Source organism: Paroedura picta, chromosome 2, assembly GCF_049243985.1.
Source record: "Paroedura picta isolate Pp20150507F chromosome 2, Ppicta_v3.0, whole genome shotgun sequence".
Taxonomy (NCBI): Eukaryota; Metazoa; Chordata; class Lepidosauria; order Squamata; family Gekkonidae; genus Paroedura; species Paroedura picta.
The window spans coordinates 94,127,185-94,145,983 of NC_135370.1; the positions used below are offsets into that span (position 1 = coordinate 94,127,185).

General features: G+C 41.6%; 1 protein-coding gene across 6 annotated transcripts in view; it reads right to left on the reverse strand.

Annotated features, from left to right (window-relative positions):
- The window catches only part of INSC (INSC spindle orientation adaptor protein), a 239,845-nt gene that overhangs the window by 86,685 nt on the left and 134,361 nt on the right, over nt 1-18,799 (reverse strand). For 5 of the 6 annotated variants that reach the window (XM_077321682.1, XM_077321684.1, XM_077321679.1 and 2 more), the window contains 4 exons: nt 17,812-17,864; nt 15,265-15,388; nt 14,059-14,172; nt 4,685-4,810 (listed from right to left, as the gene is read on the reverse strand). In XM_077321682.1, coding sequence (XP_077177797.1) covers nt 4,685-4,810; nt 14,059-14,172; nt 15,265-15,388; nt 17,812-17,864 — 417 coding nt within the window. The remainder of the gene's footprint in view (nt 1-4,684; nt 4,811-14,058; nt 14,173-15,264; nt 15,389-17,811; nt 17,865-18,799) is intronic. The other variant, XM_077321683.1, reaches the window with a different exon arrangement.

Below are 18,799 nucleotides of genomic sequence, written 5' to 3' on the forward strand. Positions count from 1 at the left end.
ATAGCTGGATTTTCCTGTGCAGAACAGGTAAATCGCCTTCTAGAGTGCACTGGAAGTGCATTATCTATTGCATGCAGAATGGGCCCTGTACTCCATCTCTTGGGGGACAGCTCACCCTTCTGTGAGAGCCAGAAAGCTGAAAAAAGACGTGCCTCCTTTTTAGACTGGCCTTTAAAGTCAGGAAGAGGCCTACGTGGGCAAACTGATCTGGGTCACAAGCAGCAGAAGAGCCAGCTGAGAGAAAAGAGGAGGGTAGAGGTGAATCTGGAACCCTCTCCCTTTTCCACAGGGAAAAAAATAATAAACATTTGTCAAGTGTCCTGCTGTACATAACACTGGACAGGTAGAAAGTAGCCTGAACATGGAACCTGACAAATATGTATTAAGATGTATTAGAATTATCATGCAAAAAGAATACTAATGCCAGAATAACATCATGATTATTTTTTCCAATGCATTATTGTTGTATATGTATGTATTGATCATCCAGAGGGCAAACAAGGTAATGATCAAATGCAAACTGAAGCAAATTATGCATGCTTTATTTCCGAAATGTTTCCAGATAAACAGGAATAAAGGAGGAGTAAGATACACTGAAGTCCAGAGTAATAGGAAATCCACTCACTCCTATACTGGTTCATCCACATATTGCAAAACAAAAAACTATGGCCATTTTATTGAACATACATTGTGGCTATTATTAAAAGATAATCACAGCAAAATATATTTGGCTTTGTTGTTGTTGTTAGGTGCGAAGTCGTGTTCGACCCATCGTGACCCCATGGACAATGATCCTCCAGGCCTTCCTGTCCTCTACCATTCCCCGGAGTCCATTTAAGTTTGCACCTACTGCTTCAGTGACTCCATCCAGCCACCTTCTTCTTTTGCCCTCAATCGCTCCCAGCATTAGGCTGTTCTCCAGGGAGTCCTTCCTTCTCATGAGGTGGCCAAAGTATTTGAGTTTCATCTTCAGGATCTGGCCTTCTATGGAGCAGTCAGGCTGATCTCCTCTAGGACTGACAGCTTTGTTCACCTTGCAGCCCATGGGACTCGCAAGTCTTCTCCAGCACCAGAGTTCAAAAGCCTCAAATCTTTGACGCTCGGCCTTCCTTATGGTGCAACTTTCACAGCCGTACATTGCAACTGGGAAGACCATAGCCTTGACTAGACGCACTTTTGTTGGCAGGGTGATGTTTCTGCTTTTTAGGATGCTGTCTAGATTTGCCATAGCTTTCCTCCCCAGGAGCAAGCGTCTTTTAATTTCTTTGCTGCAGTCCCCATCTGCAATGATCTTGGAGTCCAGGAAAATAAAATCTGTCACTACCTCCATTTCTTGAGAGAGGGCCGGATGCCTTGATCTTAGTTTTCTTGATGTTGAGTTTCAAGCCAACTTTTGCACTCTCCTCCTTCACCCGCATCAACAGGCTCTTTAGTTCCTCTTCGCTTTCTGCCATTAGAGTGGTATCATCTGCATATCTGAGGTTGTTGATATTTCTCCCTGCAATCTTGTGACTCATCTAACCCCGCCTTTCTCATGATGTGCTCCACATAGAAGTTAAATAGGCAAGGTGAAAGTATACAGCCTTGCCGAACTCCTTGCTCAATTTTGAACCAATCAGTGATTCCATGCCCGGTACTCACTGTTGCTTCTTGACCTGCATATAGAGACAGATAAGAAGCTCAAGAGAGAGATAAGAAGCTCTGGTGTTCCCATATCTTTAAGAATTTGCCACAATTTGTTGTGCTCCACACAATCAAAGTCTTTAGTATAGTCAATGAATCAGAAGTAGATGTTCTTTTGGAACTCCCTAGCTTTCTCCATGATCCAGCGTATGTTGGCAATTTGATCTCTAGTTCCTCTGCCTCTTCGAAATCCTGCCTGTACTTCTGGAAGTTCGCAGTCTACATATTGCTGGAGCTTAGCTTGTAGGATTTTGAGCATAATTCTGCTAGCATCAGAAATGAGAAATGAGTGCAATGGTGCGGTAGTTTGGCTACCATGATATAATTCCAGCTCTCTAACCTTATAATTCTTGCAAAAATGTGCTATGTGGCAACTACTGATGTCACGTGGATACAAAGAATACCATTCCCCCCCCCATGGCCAGAAGGCAAAAAAAGTTAAAAGCATGATAATCTGTAAAGTCTCTAACTTTAAAAGCTTGGTTCTCAGTGATTCATCGCAAACATCAATAACTCCAAGAAGGAGCACACAAGTGACAAAAACGAATCACAACAGCTCCAAAGAAACCTTACATACTCATCAAACCACAATGAACTTTAACCAGATCACAGAAGTTCCTATGGAAACTAAAGTATTGACAAGACTTGCCCTGTTGACTGGCAGAAGGGCATCCGGCAAAGGAAGACATGACTCTTATTTTATTTTTTGGCAATAATAAGGCCACAGTTTTTATTGAAATGTCCCTCGCACCAACGAGGATTGGCATGGCACAGAAAATGAGTGCCCATTTTGCAGCCATCCGGCTGCTCTCAATTCGGGCTGCAGTAGCCATTGGGATCCATCCCTTCCCAGCCAGGAAGGTCAGTCCCTACCTTCTGGAACCTCACCATGAGGAGACATTGAGACATGACCAATGGGTGCCCACCTAATTTGGCCTCACTCGCTGCCTGGCACAGAGCCCCTGGTCTTCCCCAGCCAGGACAGCCACGCTCACTTCTGCCAGTCTCTTAAGAGACCTCTCTCCAGCAAGGATCCAGTGTGCCAACTGGATCCTACCTCAACTCATTTCCATGCCCCCTAAACCACCGCTGTGACAGTAAACAAAGCTAAAACACAGTCACCAACAAAAAAGAATAACATAGGGTGGGAGGGAAGCTGTGCTGGCGACGAGTGAGACAAAGAGGCTGACTCTGCCTCTTGTGTCACTGCTGTGCGCACCCAGCTGAGCACACATGCTAAAGGGCCCATGCTGGCCATGCCTCTTCCTGTTTGTGGCTGGGCCCTTCACGGAGTCAACTGCTGCCTGTGTTTTTCTCACTGCCACTCTTTTGATAAAGAAGATATAAATTCTTCATTTCAAATCTCTTTGGAGAAACATAGAAAACAAATTGAAGAACTACATACCAACCCCTAACCCAACTAAACTATGGAAAATCTTGTTTGACAATTGGCTTATAGTTTCCATTTTTGCTGCAGATGTTCTATCATTCTCTGCTTCTGTTCTGGGCACTAAATTACAAGGCATGTCATTGTGAAGCAGAAATGAAATCATTTATCATTAAGTTGAAGAGGCACATTATTCTAACTTACAAGATGTGTTTCATGAAATACTAAGGATGAGGTCATGATGCAGTGACTGGTAAAAGTGTTCATTTTCCAGAGTAACAGAAAATGTACTTCTGAGAAAAGAAAAGGGCCATATGAAGAGTCAAAAAACATTAGAATTGTCATGCTTACTCAAAGAATTTGTCAGATATACCTCTGAGAGTTAAAATTAGCTTGCACGTATATTGACAAAAACCTCTTTCTGCTGTTGAATTGCACTCCATCCCCTTATATGTCACCTTATTACCTCACACTGTGATATTCTGCAGGGACATCAGACTAAGTCTGTTTAGATCTCTCACTTTTCAGTGCATTTTTTTTCCGAGTATACAAATTTCAAAATAGGTTATATAAAAAATTCAGAAATAATCACTTCATATACTTCTGCTCATGTCATTCCATATTTACCTTGCGCATGTAAATAGTAACTACTTCAGGATCATTATTACAGACAGCTGAACAAGTTATTATTATTCTGATGGAATGATGTAAATAACAAAGAAGTGTTTGGTGTGTGAAAATAGAATTCATTGTCATCATCATGAAAAGCTCTATTCCTGTTGAGTTATAATTTATGGTCATAAGCGAACTAAGAGTATCTGGAGGGAGGAAAGGCACTCTCACCAGGGTATACATGAACTGAAGGAACTTCTACTTGCTCTCAGGTGTAGGTAACATGATCTACCAATTGAAAAATGTGCCATTATTGGTATACATGTATTACAGATCGGCCAGACTAAAAAGAGAGATGCCCATCTAAGGTGACTTAGTGAGTATTAGGGACCACCAAAAAACAAAGAACCCCCCCCCCCCCGGGCAAAAGATACCAGGCAGAGACCCTTTCAAACAGGACAGCTTATGAACACAGGACCTATAGGACCAAACTAGCTGTTCATAAAAAATAGAGCTCAGATCTATTAAAATAATTGGGAATTTTTCTACTTATTCCACATGGTTTCCAACCTATACTTCACACACACACGCACCAGACAAAAAAGAAAGGCATACTGAACATTCAATTAATATAGAACATTCAGTTGGTAAAATATTTTGAGAAAATACTATTTGGGGTACATGTTAGGGTTGCCAACCTCCAGGTGGGGGCTACAAATCTCCTGGAATTATAATTTATCTCCAGATACAAATATTAGTTCCTCTGGAGAAAATGGTTGTTTTTGAGGGTAAACGTTTTGGCATTGTAGCATACTGTGATCCCTCTGCTCCCCAGGCTCCTCAATCACATCTCCAGGAATTTCCCAATTCACAGTTGGCAAACCCAGTACATGCCTGTTTTTAAAGAGCTTTCTACTGGATCCTGTGTCCTAAATCAGATTATGTATATAGTAGCAAACTAATAAGGCTTTGTTCTGCAGAAGCAGAGTTCTGAAACAATACCTTTTCCAGTTGTTGGATTCCTTCTTCCACACAGCATATAGATGCCAGTGTCCTTAGCACCTGAGGGTAAAGGGACCTTAAGCAATCCTGGCGGCAGAGCTTAAAGAGAGCAATAATGCCACCTTCCTGTAGAAAAAATTCCATGGAAGAGAATAACACAACATAAATTATATTATCCCGCAGTATGGTGTTATGCATTAATTGCTGGTTTAAGCTATTTCTGATCACTTTTCTTTCAAGTAAACTCCACTAAGCACCTTTCGCCTTAATCAAGACAAAGACACATTAAGAGCAGATCAAGTTTATTCATTTTTTTAAGTGAGTGCTAGAGATGAGACCAAATTTTGCACAGTTTCTTAACTACACACATTTTAATGTTATTTCTCCGCTATGAAAAAAAGTCTTTTCCCACATCACTTTCAATTTACTTATGGTGATTTTTTAAATTAAAATGGACACTTTTAAAATATGATCTGTGGATTCAGAAAGTGGTACTTACTAGTGAGTAAAACATCCACAATTATGTGTTTTGTGGAACATTAAAGGTAAACAGCTTTATTGGGCAACAAACTTTAGTGGACTATAGGCCACTTTGTCAGATAAATGCCTTTTAAAATAAAAATCTTGCTTAGAAACATTTTCTTGCTTGCACACATCTTACCTCCAGTCACAATGAAGATTCTTGTGCACCTGCTGCCAAATGAATGTTTTGAAAAACCTGCACAACCAGTTAGATGTCCAAGAAAGGTGTTGGCAAGTACCCAGGCACCCATATGCTAGGGACCCCTGCCTCAAGGACTAACAGGTGCCATAAAGTGATGTATGTTTGTTTGTTTTGCAGTAACACATGGCAATGGCTACAGCTCTGAAATTCATGCACATTCACTATGGTGATACTTGCCCATGATTGTGCATAGTGATTGTGCAGTTTAATGAAATTATTTTTTTCCTATTTTGTTTTCATTACACAGCAATACAGTGATTCAAATAGTCTTATTGGGATAGGAAGAGCAAAGCAGAAGTTCTACTGATTTCTAGAGTAAAAGGGCTAACGTCCTCAAGCTACTCATTGTTGCGCAACCTAATGAAGACCCCCCAGGTTTATCCAGACTGACTGCTATCAAAATTAATTTGATTTTATAGCTAAAGAACAGGAAACCATTTAAGCTTAGCAACAAGATTTTAAAAAAATAGTTACAATTTGTATGTAGAATATACTGTAAAGTAAACTTTTATATAAAAGAGACATTTTACCCTGACGTAGAAATTTTATTTACTATGGCAGTTAATATAAACTGTATATAATGTCCCAGGACAAAATCTGATTAGTCCTTACACAACATGTCATGGATCTTCTTCCATGAGTAGAAAGGGTTTCTTCTCATGGAAGAGAGAAGATTATCCCCCCCCCCTTCATGCTGAATAATCTCCAATCATGTCCTATCCCTTTCTTAAGGATTTCCCATTCTCCCAGGAATCATTTTCGGGAAGCACTTTCTCACTCTCCAAGAGATACTCTTCAGGGAACACTAAGGGGATACAGCAGAGAAAGAGAGATGGGAAAGAGCTATTCTTTAAGCACTGCTTCTTACAGTCTCATAGATCCAACTCAATGGAAACTTCTGAAAATGTTCCAGAATTAATGCAAATAAGTTAGGTGAACATCATTTAGGAGGCAAAACAGTTTCCAAGATAATGTTTTCAGAATGTTCTTGAATAGGGCAGGAATCGAGAGAGCTAGGCCCATTACCAGAGATTCATGGCACTTTCAATACTATATTCCCCAATATTGTCTGTCTGTCTGTCTGTCGATTTCTTAACCGCCACTCCCAAATCAGGCCAGCTTACGAGACAAAAAAAGCACCCATTTCTCATCTTCCACTGGTGGAAAGTAAGCCATCAGCATCCTGTCAGCAGGAAGCACAAAGTATGAACTGCGAAGAGCTATTTGCAGTTCAGAAAATCTAATAGGAGTGGAGAATCTAGTGTTCAGGACCAAGTAGTCCCTGTATTTCATGCTTGCAGAGAAAGTGATAGGTCTGGACACAGTTAGAGACCCACCCAAAAAAGACATATATTATGATAAAATAAAATTTGTGTTCCAGCCATAAAAGCTCATGCCCCCACTTATCCCTGTAATCACCCTGATAGGCTACTAAAGAATGATTAAGCTCACAGCTTAATCAAAAAATATATACTTGAAAATCACTGCTGCAAATTGTTGCCATGATTTCTAGAACAGTAAATACAGAATGTTTTGGCACTATAAAAAATACCCTCCTCAAAAAAAAATATCAGCTGTTGTTGCTGAATGTTGTCAGGAACAACAGGTGTCTTAGTTTTATTTGATTCGCTTGATTCCCCAGGCAGACACTGTTCTTTCCAAATTGATCTTTGCAAGGGTGAGTTTTCAGATGATCTCCTTAAACAGTGGTCATAACTGAGGTACCCTTTAGTGGACATCCAACATGTGTCTCATAGCAACACAAGGAATCACACACACTTTTGCCCTTGAAAATTAAAAAAAATCAAAGACTGCAGTAATGGAAGGAGACAGTTTTGTGCAAAGGGTGCCTTCCTTGTTTTGTGTAAGGAGACAATGAACAACAACAAGAATTTAAGATAGCAAATGCAGAGTATTCAGCAGAAAAGTTAAAAAGTATGACAGTTACAAAAAAATGTGTTAAAAAACACAGAGGTAGTCATGATTTTTATTCTTAAACACCCTCTTGCCTGACCACTTTCCCCTCATAGGAGACAATGGAGAGAAGTGCACTGAGAGGCATGGGAGAAATTTAGGAATTCTTTAGATTACAGGGAAGACTATATTGCGAGCAGCCTTGTCCAGGATGGTCCAGGTGAGCCCCATCTTATGAGACCATGGAAGCGAAGCATGGCCACCCCGGTTTGATATTGGGATGGGAGACCACTAGGGAACTTCAGAGTTGCCATGCAGAGGAAGGCAATGGCAAGCCACCTCTGTAAGTATCTTGCTTTGAAAACCCTGTGGGGTCGCCGTGACTGATTCCACATGGAGGAACTCGCACCGCCTCCTGCTTGCAAACGCACTGTTAGAAGCCACACATTTGCAAGACTCCTGACAGGAGACCCTTCCCATGTTTCCTGCCACCTTTTCATGGCTTTTTGCCTCCTGACGATATGGCGAGTGAGAACAACCTGAACATATCACTGCAAGCCACCAATCCCTGCACAGTGGTTATTTCAGGAACTCAAACTTCCATCCCCACCAAGCCCTGATTTTTTTTTTAAGTGCACTTTTGTGCTGCCTTGGAGAAATGCCACAACACCAGAACAATTTAAAAAAAAAAAAACATACACTTCTGTATTGCCATGGGATCACATCACAACAATAAAACATTCCCTCCTTAGATCTCTTTTTGGGAATCTTGTTATAATGGTCTCTCTTTATGTTCTGGTAGATTTGTGATAGGCTGGCCATGGTAACTGGACCCCGATGAGTGATTGTTTGTTCACAGTAAAATTTAAAACAAAGAACACAGACACTAAGCTGACAGGGAAAGGGCTGCTTCATCTCACACACACACACACACCTTTCCCCATTCATACCCCACTGCCAGAAAACACAAACACAAATGTTTTGGCTGCCCGATCCCAAAATTACAATACACAATGAGGAGAACATATTGTGTACACATATGGCTCATAGCTTTTCAATTCTGCCGCAATGTGGACCATGGCATTTTTCTTTTAAATCTCGGGCCGGAAAAGGAGAGGGGAGATGGTGGCAAAATGCTACCAAAATAGTTGCATGTTTCTCCCTCCACACAGGCTTGCCCCTGTTTGCAACATGGCCAGAAGTGGCAAATTGTGATTTTGTGATTTCCCTCATCACAGAGCAAATCTGGGGAAAACTCACACCAGCCAATTGAGAGCTTTGGGTTGCGGCCAACATCAGGGGGAGGCAGCACTAAAACCCACAAGCAACAAGAGGCTGTCCAGGGGCACATTTCATTTGTGGAATTGGTCCACAAGTTGGCTAGAATTTAACAGCTCTATACATATACACTCACATAAACAAGATCTCACTTAAAATGTTTAAGCATTCTTGTGTTTAATGTTTAAACAGGCTAGTGTGTCAAAGCTCTCTGGTATGAAAAACTGGAATGATATTAAGAACTTCTAAATGCCACAGACTCAGAAATACTGCAAGGTTGAATAGGGTTGAGATGATAATCCATTCCCCTTCCTTTATTAAAACTCCATTGATTTTCACAGAATGCCTACACAATAAAAGGAGAGATCTATGTTCCTTTTTTCCCTCGTTCCCTCTCATTTTCTGTGTGTGTTAATTGCTTTAAGAATCCTTTTTCTGTGGGCTACTAGCCATGTATAAAGTTATGGTGACTTTCTAAGAAGCCTATAGTGACTCATTAATTTAAAGACAAGGCTTAATTCTAACTTATGAAGTTTGTATAGCAGGCTATAAATCTCTCTGATCATCTCAGTGGCTCCTTTTATAGAAGGCTGTTTATTATCAAAATGTGTCCACATTAGCTGCTATTTATTGTAGTTAGGTATTTTAACTGGGAGAAAACCTCAAGTACTTTAGAAACACTGCCTTGGTTTCACAAGTACTTTTTATGAAGGAAAGTTATTTTCCATCTGCAGAATAGAATTTCCTCACACTGCTCCAACACACACACATACCAATTCTTTATACAACACATACTTTAGGCCTTTTCAGACATTGTCAGGGGATAGAAGAAGACTTATTTTAGACCCCACTTTTCACTACCCAAAGGAGTCTCAAAGCAGCTTACAATCACCTTCCCTTCCCTCGCACTAGAAACCTTGTGAGGAAGGTAGAGTCGAGAGATCTGACAGAACTACTCTGTGAGAACAGCTCTAATAGGACTGTGATTAGCCAAAGATCACCCAACTAGCTGCATGGGGAAGAGTGGGGAATCAAACCTGGCTAGCCAGATTAGAGGCCACTGCTCATAACCACTACACCAAACTGAAGATGTACATAGCATCAATAGTTACGCATATGCATAACTCACTCTACGCGGGCCTATCCTGGTCTTTGATTCGGAAATTACAGCTGGTCCAAAATACGGCTGCTAGGGTCCTCACTAGAACACCTCTGAGGGCCCAGATTCAGCCAGTGCTTCGACACCTGCACTGGTTACCAGTCTGTTTCCGAGTCAAGTTCAAGGTTTTAGTTTTGACCTTCAAGACCATGTGCGGCCTGGGTCCCACTTACCTGCGGGACCACTTGGTTGCTTATGCCCCCCACAGAGTACTTCGCTCTGCGGATATGAATTTGCTGGTTGTCCCGGGCCCATGGGACGTTTGCCTGGCCTCGACCCGGGCCAGGGCCTTTTCAGTCTGGGCCCCAACCTGGTGGAACGAGCTCCCGGAAGAGCTAAGGGCCCTGCGGGAGTTATCAGCTTTCCTCAGTGCCTGCAAGACGGAGCTCTTCTGCCAGGCGTATGGTTGAGGCCAGAGCAGTTTTCCTGTCCCTTAGTCTAGCAATCCCCAACCTGTGGGCCGCGGACCACATGTGGTCCTTCGACTAATTGGAGGTGGGCCCCGAACGACACCTTCTCTCCCCCCCCCCTGGCCCTTTACTTCATCCCCCCCGGCCCTTTACAACACACTTCGGGTGTCATTGTCTCCCATCGATCCCAGATGGGACTATCTCGTTCCAGAGAAACAAGCTCAGGGTTCCCATTGATTTGTCATTGTCATGAGTTAAAATTTCCATGAAAATAAAATGTTCCTTATGTTAATTGTTGTGGCGTGTCTGTATATTATTTTGAAGGGATGTTTAAACATAACCATAGTGATCAGAGAGCGTTAGGGCACTGGTTGAGAGTAGAGGAGTAAAACTGAGGCCCCCACTGGGCCTCAGTAAAAGGTGTTGAGTGGTCCCCAGTGAGTGATCCCCGGCGTTGAGTGGTCCCCAGTGATAAAAAGGTTGGGGACCACTGCCTTAGTCCATCTAAGGATCCCCTCCAACATTGTGATCTCTAACACTGAGATCGTTAATATTAAGATCTATTGGACTGGCTCCCGCTCTCTGAATGTTATCTTTCCATCATGCTGAACATGGGGAGGGGGGTTACTGGAATTGTGATCACTGCCGCTGGTGTGATAGGATGTTTGATGTTAGTTGGGCAAGTTTTATTGGGGATTTTATTGTGTTTTAAATGTTTTCATGTTGTAAACCGCCATGAGACCTAATTGGGGAATGGCAGTCTATAAATTTAATCATCATCATCATCATCATCATCATCATAATATAGGAATTCACAGATTTCTAACTGCACTGAGAAGAAGAAGAAGAAGAAGAAGAAGAGTTGGTTCTTATATGCCGCTTTTCCCTACCCGAAGGAGGCTCAAAGCGGCTTACAGTCGCCTTCCCATTCTTCCCCCCACAACAGACACCCTGTGGGGTGGGTGAGGCTGAGAGAGCCCTGATATCACTGCCCGGTCAGAACAGTTTTATCAGTGCCGTGGCGAGCCCAAGGTCACCCAGCTGGTTGCATGTGGGGGAGCGCAGAATCGAACCTGAGAGAGCAGTGCATTTATGTTGTGTAGATACATAGGACAAAACATCTGCTTGCATTAGCGCTCTTGGGCAAATAGAAACATCAGGAAAAGGTTGCAATAGTCTCTTGTGCTAAGTCATCTAAATCAGGGGTAGTCAACCTGTGGTCCTCCAGATGCCCATGGACTACAATTCCCATTTGCTGGCTGGGACTCATGGGAATTGTAGTCCATGAACATCTGGAGGACCACACGTTGACTACCTCTGATCTAGATTGTATCCCCACTTGCATTTTTTGCTTGCACAAGATCTAATGGGACCAATTTCAGGGTACTATAACTTATAGGGAGGCAACTGCTAGGTGTTGCACAGGTGGAGATGCTCTAAATCTATTGTTCCACTTGTAAATTACTGGATCCAAGCCATATTTTCCAATTAATAGACTGGGGTTTGCTGGCATGATCCGACTAACTCCTGCCCACTTAGAGTCACTGAATCACTGAAAAGGGCCAAGTGCCTAGGCTTAGCAGTGAACATGAGTCAACATGGTTTGGGATGTTTTTTTCTACTAACCCAAACCCATAGGATGTTCCTAGTTTAGTTATTTAGCCTAAACCATGTGGCTTGTATTCAGAGAAGCAGCCAACTACATGAAAAGGGATCTATATAGCTTGGGATGATGATGGCAGTAACACAGGAACTGTGTTAATTGTGCTTAGATCGCTTTGAAATAGATTAGAAAATTATGGAAGATAGGTCAGTGAATGGCCATTAGCCATGTCCTTCCATGGTCATACTGTAATATATCTCTGAGTACAAAACTGTCTCCAGGTTCTGAGCTTCTAAAGACTGACCCCAGCAGAGGACAGAACACTGGTCTAAATGGAATGCTGCTCTCACTCTAGTGTTTGTAAAGTCACGGCTTACAATCTTTTAAAAATATTTTTTTTACATTAAGTTTGAATATTTTTAGTCTGAATTTATTTTAATTATTGTCTGTTAACATACTTGTTTTAATTGTTTTACTTTTGCCATTATGATTATTATGACATAAAGCTGCAACAATATACTTATTTACTTACCTGTGTTTGTGTCTCTGAAATACAACTCTGTGTAAGCAGGGAATTATACAGTCAGTGGGTTGGATCTCTTTCTAATCATGAAGTCCTCATTGCACATGACTTCAGTCCATGAGCCTTTTTGGTCATCCAAAGGAAGTTGGATTCCTACCAAATAATTCTAGTAACTCTGTAGTTCTTTAGTTTCTTCTAACTAGTAGACATGAAGCTGATGTATTTCCTACACTACATTTTCCTTAACAGATATATTAAATATAATATTTCACTAGGTCCTGCATATTTGTTAAGGAAATACACACTTTTCACATGTAAGCTACTTTTCGCTAACACCAAGTATTATGTGCCAGATTAATTCCGTATAACAGAAGGTCAGCAATTTAAAACAGCATCATCTGTTTAAAAGGAAGGAATTTCTGGAATCTACCCCCTCCCTCTGCATGCACACAATCCAATGGACAGTCAGGACAGTTAGAACAAACTGCAAAGTCTCTGTTATCATTTTGTGATTGGGAAGGTACCGGTTTCAGCTTCAGGAATTGTGGAATCTGAAAATTATGCCTTAAAATGTCCCAAATTAAAAGAATTTACACCCATTTCCCCCTCCCCCAGAATAAGGTTAATCAGTTGTTAATAGGGGTCTGCAATACTTTCAAATTTAGAAGGCTTTTGAAAGCCAGGAGCCAAATCTTCCTTTAGAAAACAGCAGTCCTTTAAAATTTAAAGGAATTAAGAAGCTAACAGCTAATGGTTGGCATGAGGTTCCTCTCTCTTCTTCCCTCTCTCCTGTACTACCAAACTGAAACATTCCTGATATTGTGGAAGAAAATTTTTTGTCACTCCCCAGAATTTTAGGGTTGCTTAAGGTCATTTCAGAGATACCCAGGCTGATCCAAAACAGCTATTTTTGGGGTTTGATTTCAGCTTGAACAAATCCAAATGCGCACTCCTAGTGACAAGGCACAAATATAAGCATCCTAAAGTGCTGCTTTCTTTTGCTTTGTTCTTCTTTTGCCCTGGTCTGTTCCCTTTTTTGCATAAGACACCAGCCAGAAATGCAATTCAGGCGCAGAATGTTTTTTAGTGTATCAATTTATGATAATGGAGAAATTGACTTTGAATGGTTTAGGATTGGACTGTAAACATTACCATGTGTTTCACTAATTTTAGATAGAAGAGAATGCTTTTGGGTGAATCTCTGTCCATGCTAATTTTACAGGACAAAGACTGTTTATGTACTGGAGGTTTCATGCCAAGGCACAGGCTAGAGCTTTAGCCGTGGCAGGTTGCCCCACCTCTTCCTGCACCCACACCGGGGAGCATTTGGTCCGGTACGCCTCATCCACCCCCGATTTGTGCTCCTGCACGAGAGCTGGGGCAGTGAGGTTCCCAGTGCATAAACAGTCAAACTGATGGATCAGAAGTGTAGACTTCATCATGGCTCACTGAGTTCTTCACTTCAAAGTTCAAGTTCATTAAGGTCATTCTGGAAAGTTGGGGGGAGGCACTGCTGCTACCATTTTTCTATTCTTGATTACTAGCTGTGTTTAATCTATTCTTGTATTTTACAGGGAAGTACCATATGCATTTATTCAGGCTTTCTAGGGCCCTTATTTTTTCAGATTCAGAATAGCTTTCCAGGTTTCCCATGATGCAAGACTCCATGGAATTTCTTTGTAACCAGTCACCCATAAAATGCACGCACATATACAAAAATTCCAGTGATTTGGAGAATGAGTGAAAGTCCAACTTTGGCTTACCTTAGCGATGATGTGACACAAATGAGCGCCTTCCTGGGTAAGACTGAACAAGTTGTTTGTAGAGGATTCAGCAGAATACAGATTATCCGATGAATCTATTTCCCTTATGAGGTTCTGTTTGACATATACCACAATACATTTCATTTACTGCCATTCAAAAAGACTTTGCTGCCATTCAACAAGGGCTTTGCTTATATCACTTTGAGTGCTGCATTATAACTAAACAGGAGAATTAATGTTTGGGAGAAATACTCTGTCTTCCACTTTGCTAATGCCAATATTTGTTTCCCAAGCCACTGATCTTCTCCTATGAATACAACAATAAATGGGAAAAATTATATTGCTCTTAAAGCAATAAACAAAATGCACTACAAAGTTTGGCACACTGTAATTTAAAAATGAAATTTGTATTGTATCTGAAACACACAGTCATACTCTTTCTCATTTCTAACAATGGTGCTCAGTGGTGGTTATTAAGAGACTTTTAGAACAACCTCATAAAATAGTTTGGTTTCATTCCAAGTATTGTGTGGCATAATAGTAACTGTTTAAACTTGGGCTACAGCATACCAAACAGTTACCATGTAGAAACTCTATTTCACATACCCTGAAATCTGAGAATGAGCTAAGGCTTTTTAGGATAAAGCGATACAAACCTGGCCCTGGCCTGTTAGAATCATAGAATCATAGAATCATAGAGTTGGAAGGGGCCATACAGACCATCTAGTCCAACCCCCTGCTCAACGCAGGATCAGCCCAAAGCATCCTAAAGCATCCAAGAAAAGTGTGTATCCAACCTTTGCTTGAAGACTGCCAGTGAGGGGGAGCTCACCACCTCCTTAGGCAGCCTATTCCACTGCTGAACTACTCTGACTGTGAAATTTTCCCCCTGATATCTAGCCTATATTGTTGTACTTGTAGTTTAAACCCATTACTGCATGTTCTCTCCTCTGCAGCCAACGGAAACAGCAGTTAGTCCAGGATTAAACTTGGTCAGGATTTGGATAGGGAACTACCAAGGAATACCAGGGTTATGACATGGAGACAGGCACTGGCAAACCACCTTTGAATGTCTCTTGCCTTGAAAACCCCAAAGGGTCACCATAAGTCAGCTGTGACTTGACAGCCAAAAACAACATTTGAAAATACATATTCATAAAGGATTGATAAAGGCAGCTGTGCAAAGAGTACTAGATATTGACTAACCTTTATTTCATGTGTTAAAGCTAGTTCTATCAGTTGGCCAAAATAATGTGCAACTGTAGTTAGTGCATCATTAATGCAAATTTTCATACTCTTTAATATCTGTTCATCTTCAATTTGTACACACCTTGAAGAAAATGTGACAGTTCAGTTAATAACACATTAAAACATCAACTTCTTTATCCAAGGCTGTAGTCTGAGGTCTTTTATTATAGGTCTGATTTCCATTGAACACAGTGAAGATTTCCAAGCAAATGTGCTTAACATTTACTGGAATGTTATACGCTGACTTTCACATGCTATATGAACTACAGTGGTATGTCCTATGGCTCAGCCCAGGCTATTGTTAGGCCCCATGCTGGGGTTTTGCCCTGAGAACTAGCAGAAAATTATGATGAAAAATAGAGTCATAATACAAACTACCGTGCATTCTAGAAAGGAAATGCTTTGTGAAAACTGGGCCCTTTATTCTTGTTCAAAATGGGTTGGATGGATGTAGATGCCCTATTCTTGACTGCCATGGGCCCTATGATCATCAAGACTGCTCCCACATGTGTGTGTAAGGTTTTAAAATTCAAATGTATATTTTCCCAAACAAATATCTATCCTGAAAAAGGCAAAATTTGGAGCAGTTCTGAATTATTTAGAAATACTCTTTTATTGTATGATACATATATATACATACTATAAAACAAATTATATACGATACCAGGAATTGAATGTGGAGGCCTAGTGTGAGTCACAGTAGAGAGTCTGGCTCTCTACATGGTGTACTATCTGCTTAACACACTGGAGCCAAGTTTCCTGGCTGCCTGGGTGTTGAAGTTTCCAAGACTAATAATTCTAGGGGACTCCCATGCTCATACAGAGAAATCTTTCTCCTTGCAAGGCTTAGCTCTGGTGTCATCCATGGTGACACTAGGACTCTCTCCGTTTGTTACCAGTCCCACACATCAAGCAGGCCACACTCTGGATTTAATCTTTGGGATGTAAATACAAATGGGTCTGGTACAGGGGATACATGTACCATGGACAGACCACTGTGCCCTGAAGGCTCATATCAAGACCCAACTCCTGCCCTGCTTAGGCAGTGAGCAAATTTATGATTGCCCAAGGAGATTTAACAGGATTCCAGAATGCTCTGCAGGTTCTGATGCCTCCTATTCAGTCAATCAGCTTTACTGTATGTGCTGGAAATCAGTCTGAACTCTGGTTAAAAGTGGTATACAATTTAAGAAATAAATATCTGCCTTAAACAGGACCCTGGAGAGATGGGATATAAATTCCTTAAATAAATTTTAAAAATACTGAGCTTAATTACAAAATGCTGCGATCCAGGTTAGATAATCCATACACCCAAATTCAGGGGGGAAAGACCTTGTTGCTAAAGTAATATTTATAAAGGAAGTTCAAATAGGCTTTCCATGAATATCTGAAATCATACAGAAGATAATGTCTAAATAATTCAGTAATATAGGCATTAAAAATGAGCCTCTTGTGACGCAGAGTGGTAAGGCAGCTGACATGCTGTCTGAAGCTCTGACCATGATCACAGCCTTCCATCCTTCCGAGGTCGGTAAAATGAGTACCCAGCTTGCTAGGGAGTAAAACGGTAATGACTGGGGAAGGCACTGGCAAACCACCCTGTATTGAGTCTGCCAAGAAAACGCTAGAGGGCGTCACCCCAAGGGTCAGACATGACTCGGTGCTTTCACCAGGGATACCTTTACCTTTATAGGCATTAAACTTGCCAAATGAAATAGAAGAATAAACAATTGTGGTTGGATGATGATCCCAGAAGGCAAAACAACAGTTACATAACTTAACTAGGCAGGAGAACATACACTGAAGCAGTTGGGATGTTTCTGAAATTTGGGATTATTTTAGGGAACATTTTTGCAGTTTGGTTCATGGTTCATTACTGAACCACCGACCAAACAACAAGCCCATATAAACTGCAGGGTTTGTTTTGGTTTGTGATTCATTTAAAGTTTAAACCTCTGCTTGCTACTCTCAATGTCTTTTCACAGGGAGCAGAAAGCAGTTTTCAAACAGCAGTTTGGTTTAAACCCCTGGTTTGTGCTCTTCATGAACCACTGTGAATTGCATCAAAATTTGTTGAAGCACATGATGGTTCAAACTATGAACCAGCCAAACCATGAACCAGCCAAAATTCATGATAAACTTTAGTTCATCAGCTGGTTCATGCCTATCCCTACTGGAAATGTAAGGAGGCAGCTCTCCGTGGCAAGCTGTATGTGCAAAGCAGCTCCGTACACATTTGTAGTGTCAGGTAGATATGAGGATGGCTTTTTCAGAATCCAGGCCAGGAATGTTTGTTTTCTTCCCTAGGGTCTTTCCTCCCTCGTTACTGCAGCTGTTGACTTCAGCCAGATCTAGGACCTAAATTAAATGCCTGAAAAATGAGGTAGTATCTACCATATTTCAGCTTAGAGGGTAGGTCTGAGCAGCTTCTATGGACAGGCTGGCACAATTTTTTTCTAAACAAGGAAAAGTAAAAATATGATAACCAGTAACATTTAACATTACCTTTCAGTAACTGTAGTGAGTTCTGAACATTTATCCACTAACACTTTTTCATACTATAGGGAAAAAATGAAAATATTATATGACAATATATCTAATTCTCAATCATATCTATGGATAGTTAAATTAAGACTGTGCCATGGGCAGACAACACAGAGCTTTCTACAAACATCAGAAAAGCCCTAGAGTTACAGAAAATTCTGGAATAAAAAAGGGATATTCTTACCCGCACACACACACATACACCCCAAACTGATAAAGACAGCATCTATAGCCTTACAAAATGAATACCCTCAGTGTTCATTGCTCAATCAAAACTAGGGTTGTGTGCTTTGGCTGCCGAAGAGGCTGTTCCAGAAGCAGCCAGCGCAATGGCAAGGGGGGGAAGAAGAAGAAGAAGAGCTGGTTCTTATATGCCGCTTTTCCCTACCCGAAGGAGGCTCAAAGCGGCTTACAGTCGCCTTCCCATTCCTCTCCCCACAACAGACACCCTGTGGGGTGGGTGAGGCTGAGAGAACTCTGATATCACTGCTCGGTCATAACAGTTTTATCAATGCCGTGGCAAGCCCAAGGTCACCCAGCTGGCTGCATGTGGGGGAGTGCAGAATCGAACCCGGCATGCCAGATTAGAAGTCCACACTCCTAACCACTACACCAAACTGGCTCTCAGGGGCAGTGCAGGGGCAGCGCAGAGCACCAGTCGGTGCATACATACAGATGCAGAGCTCTGTGCCTGCGTGCAGGTGCTGGGTAACGCACTGCCACCGGTGCCACCCTCCCCGCACCACAGGACTGGCTGCTTTGGGCTGGAACGGCTGCTTCGGCGGCTGAAGCACACAACCCTAAAACAGTATTGACATCCTTCAAGCTTTGCTTTCTGTCAGGCAGAGGGAAAGGGCAGGGCCTTTTGTGTAATCATATTGACCTACAGATCCAAAAATGTTAACATTTTTGGATCTGTATGTCAGAGCAGAGAACCAATTGACATGGA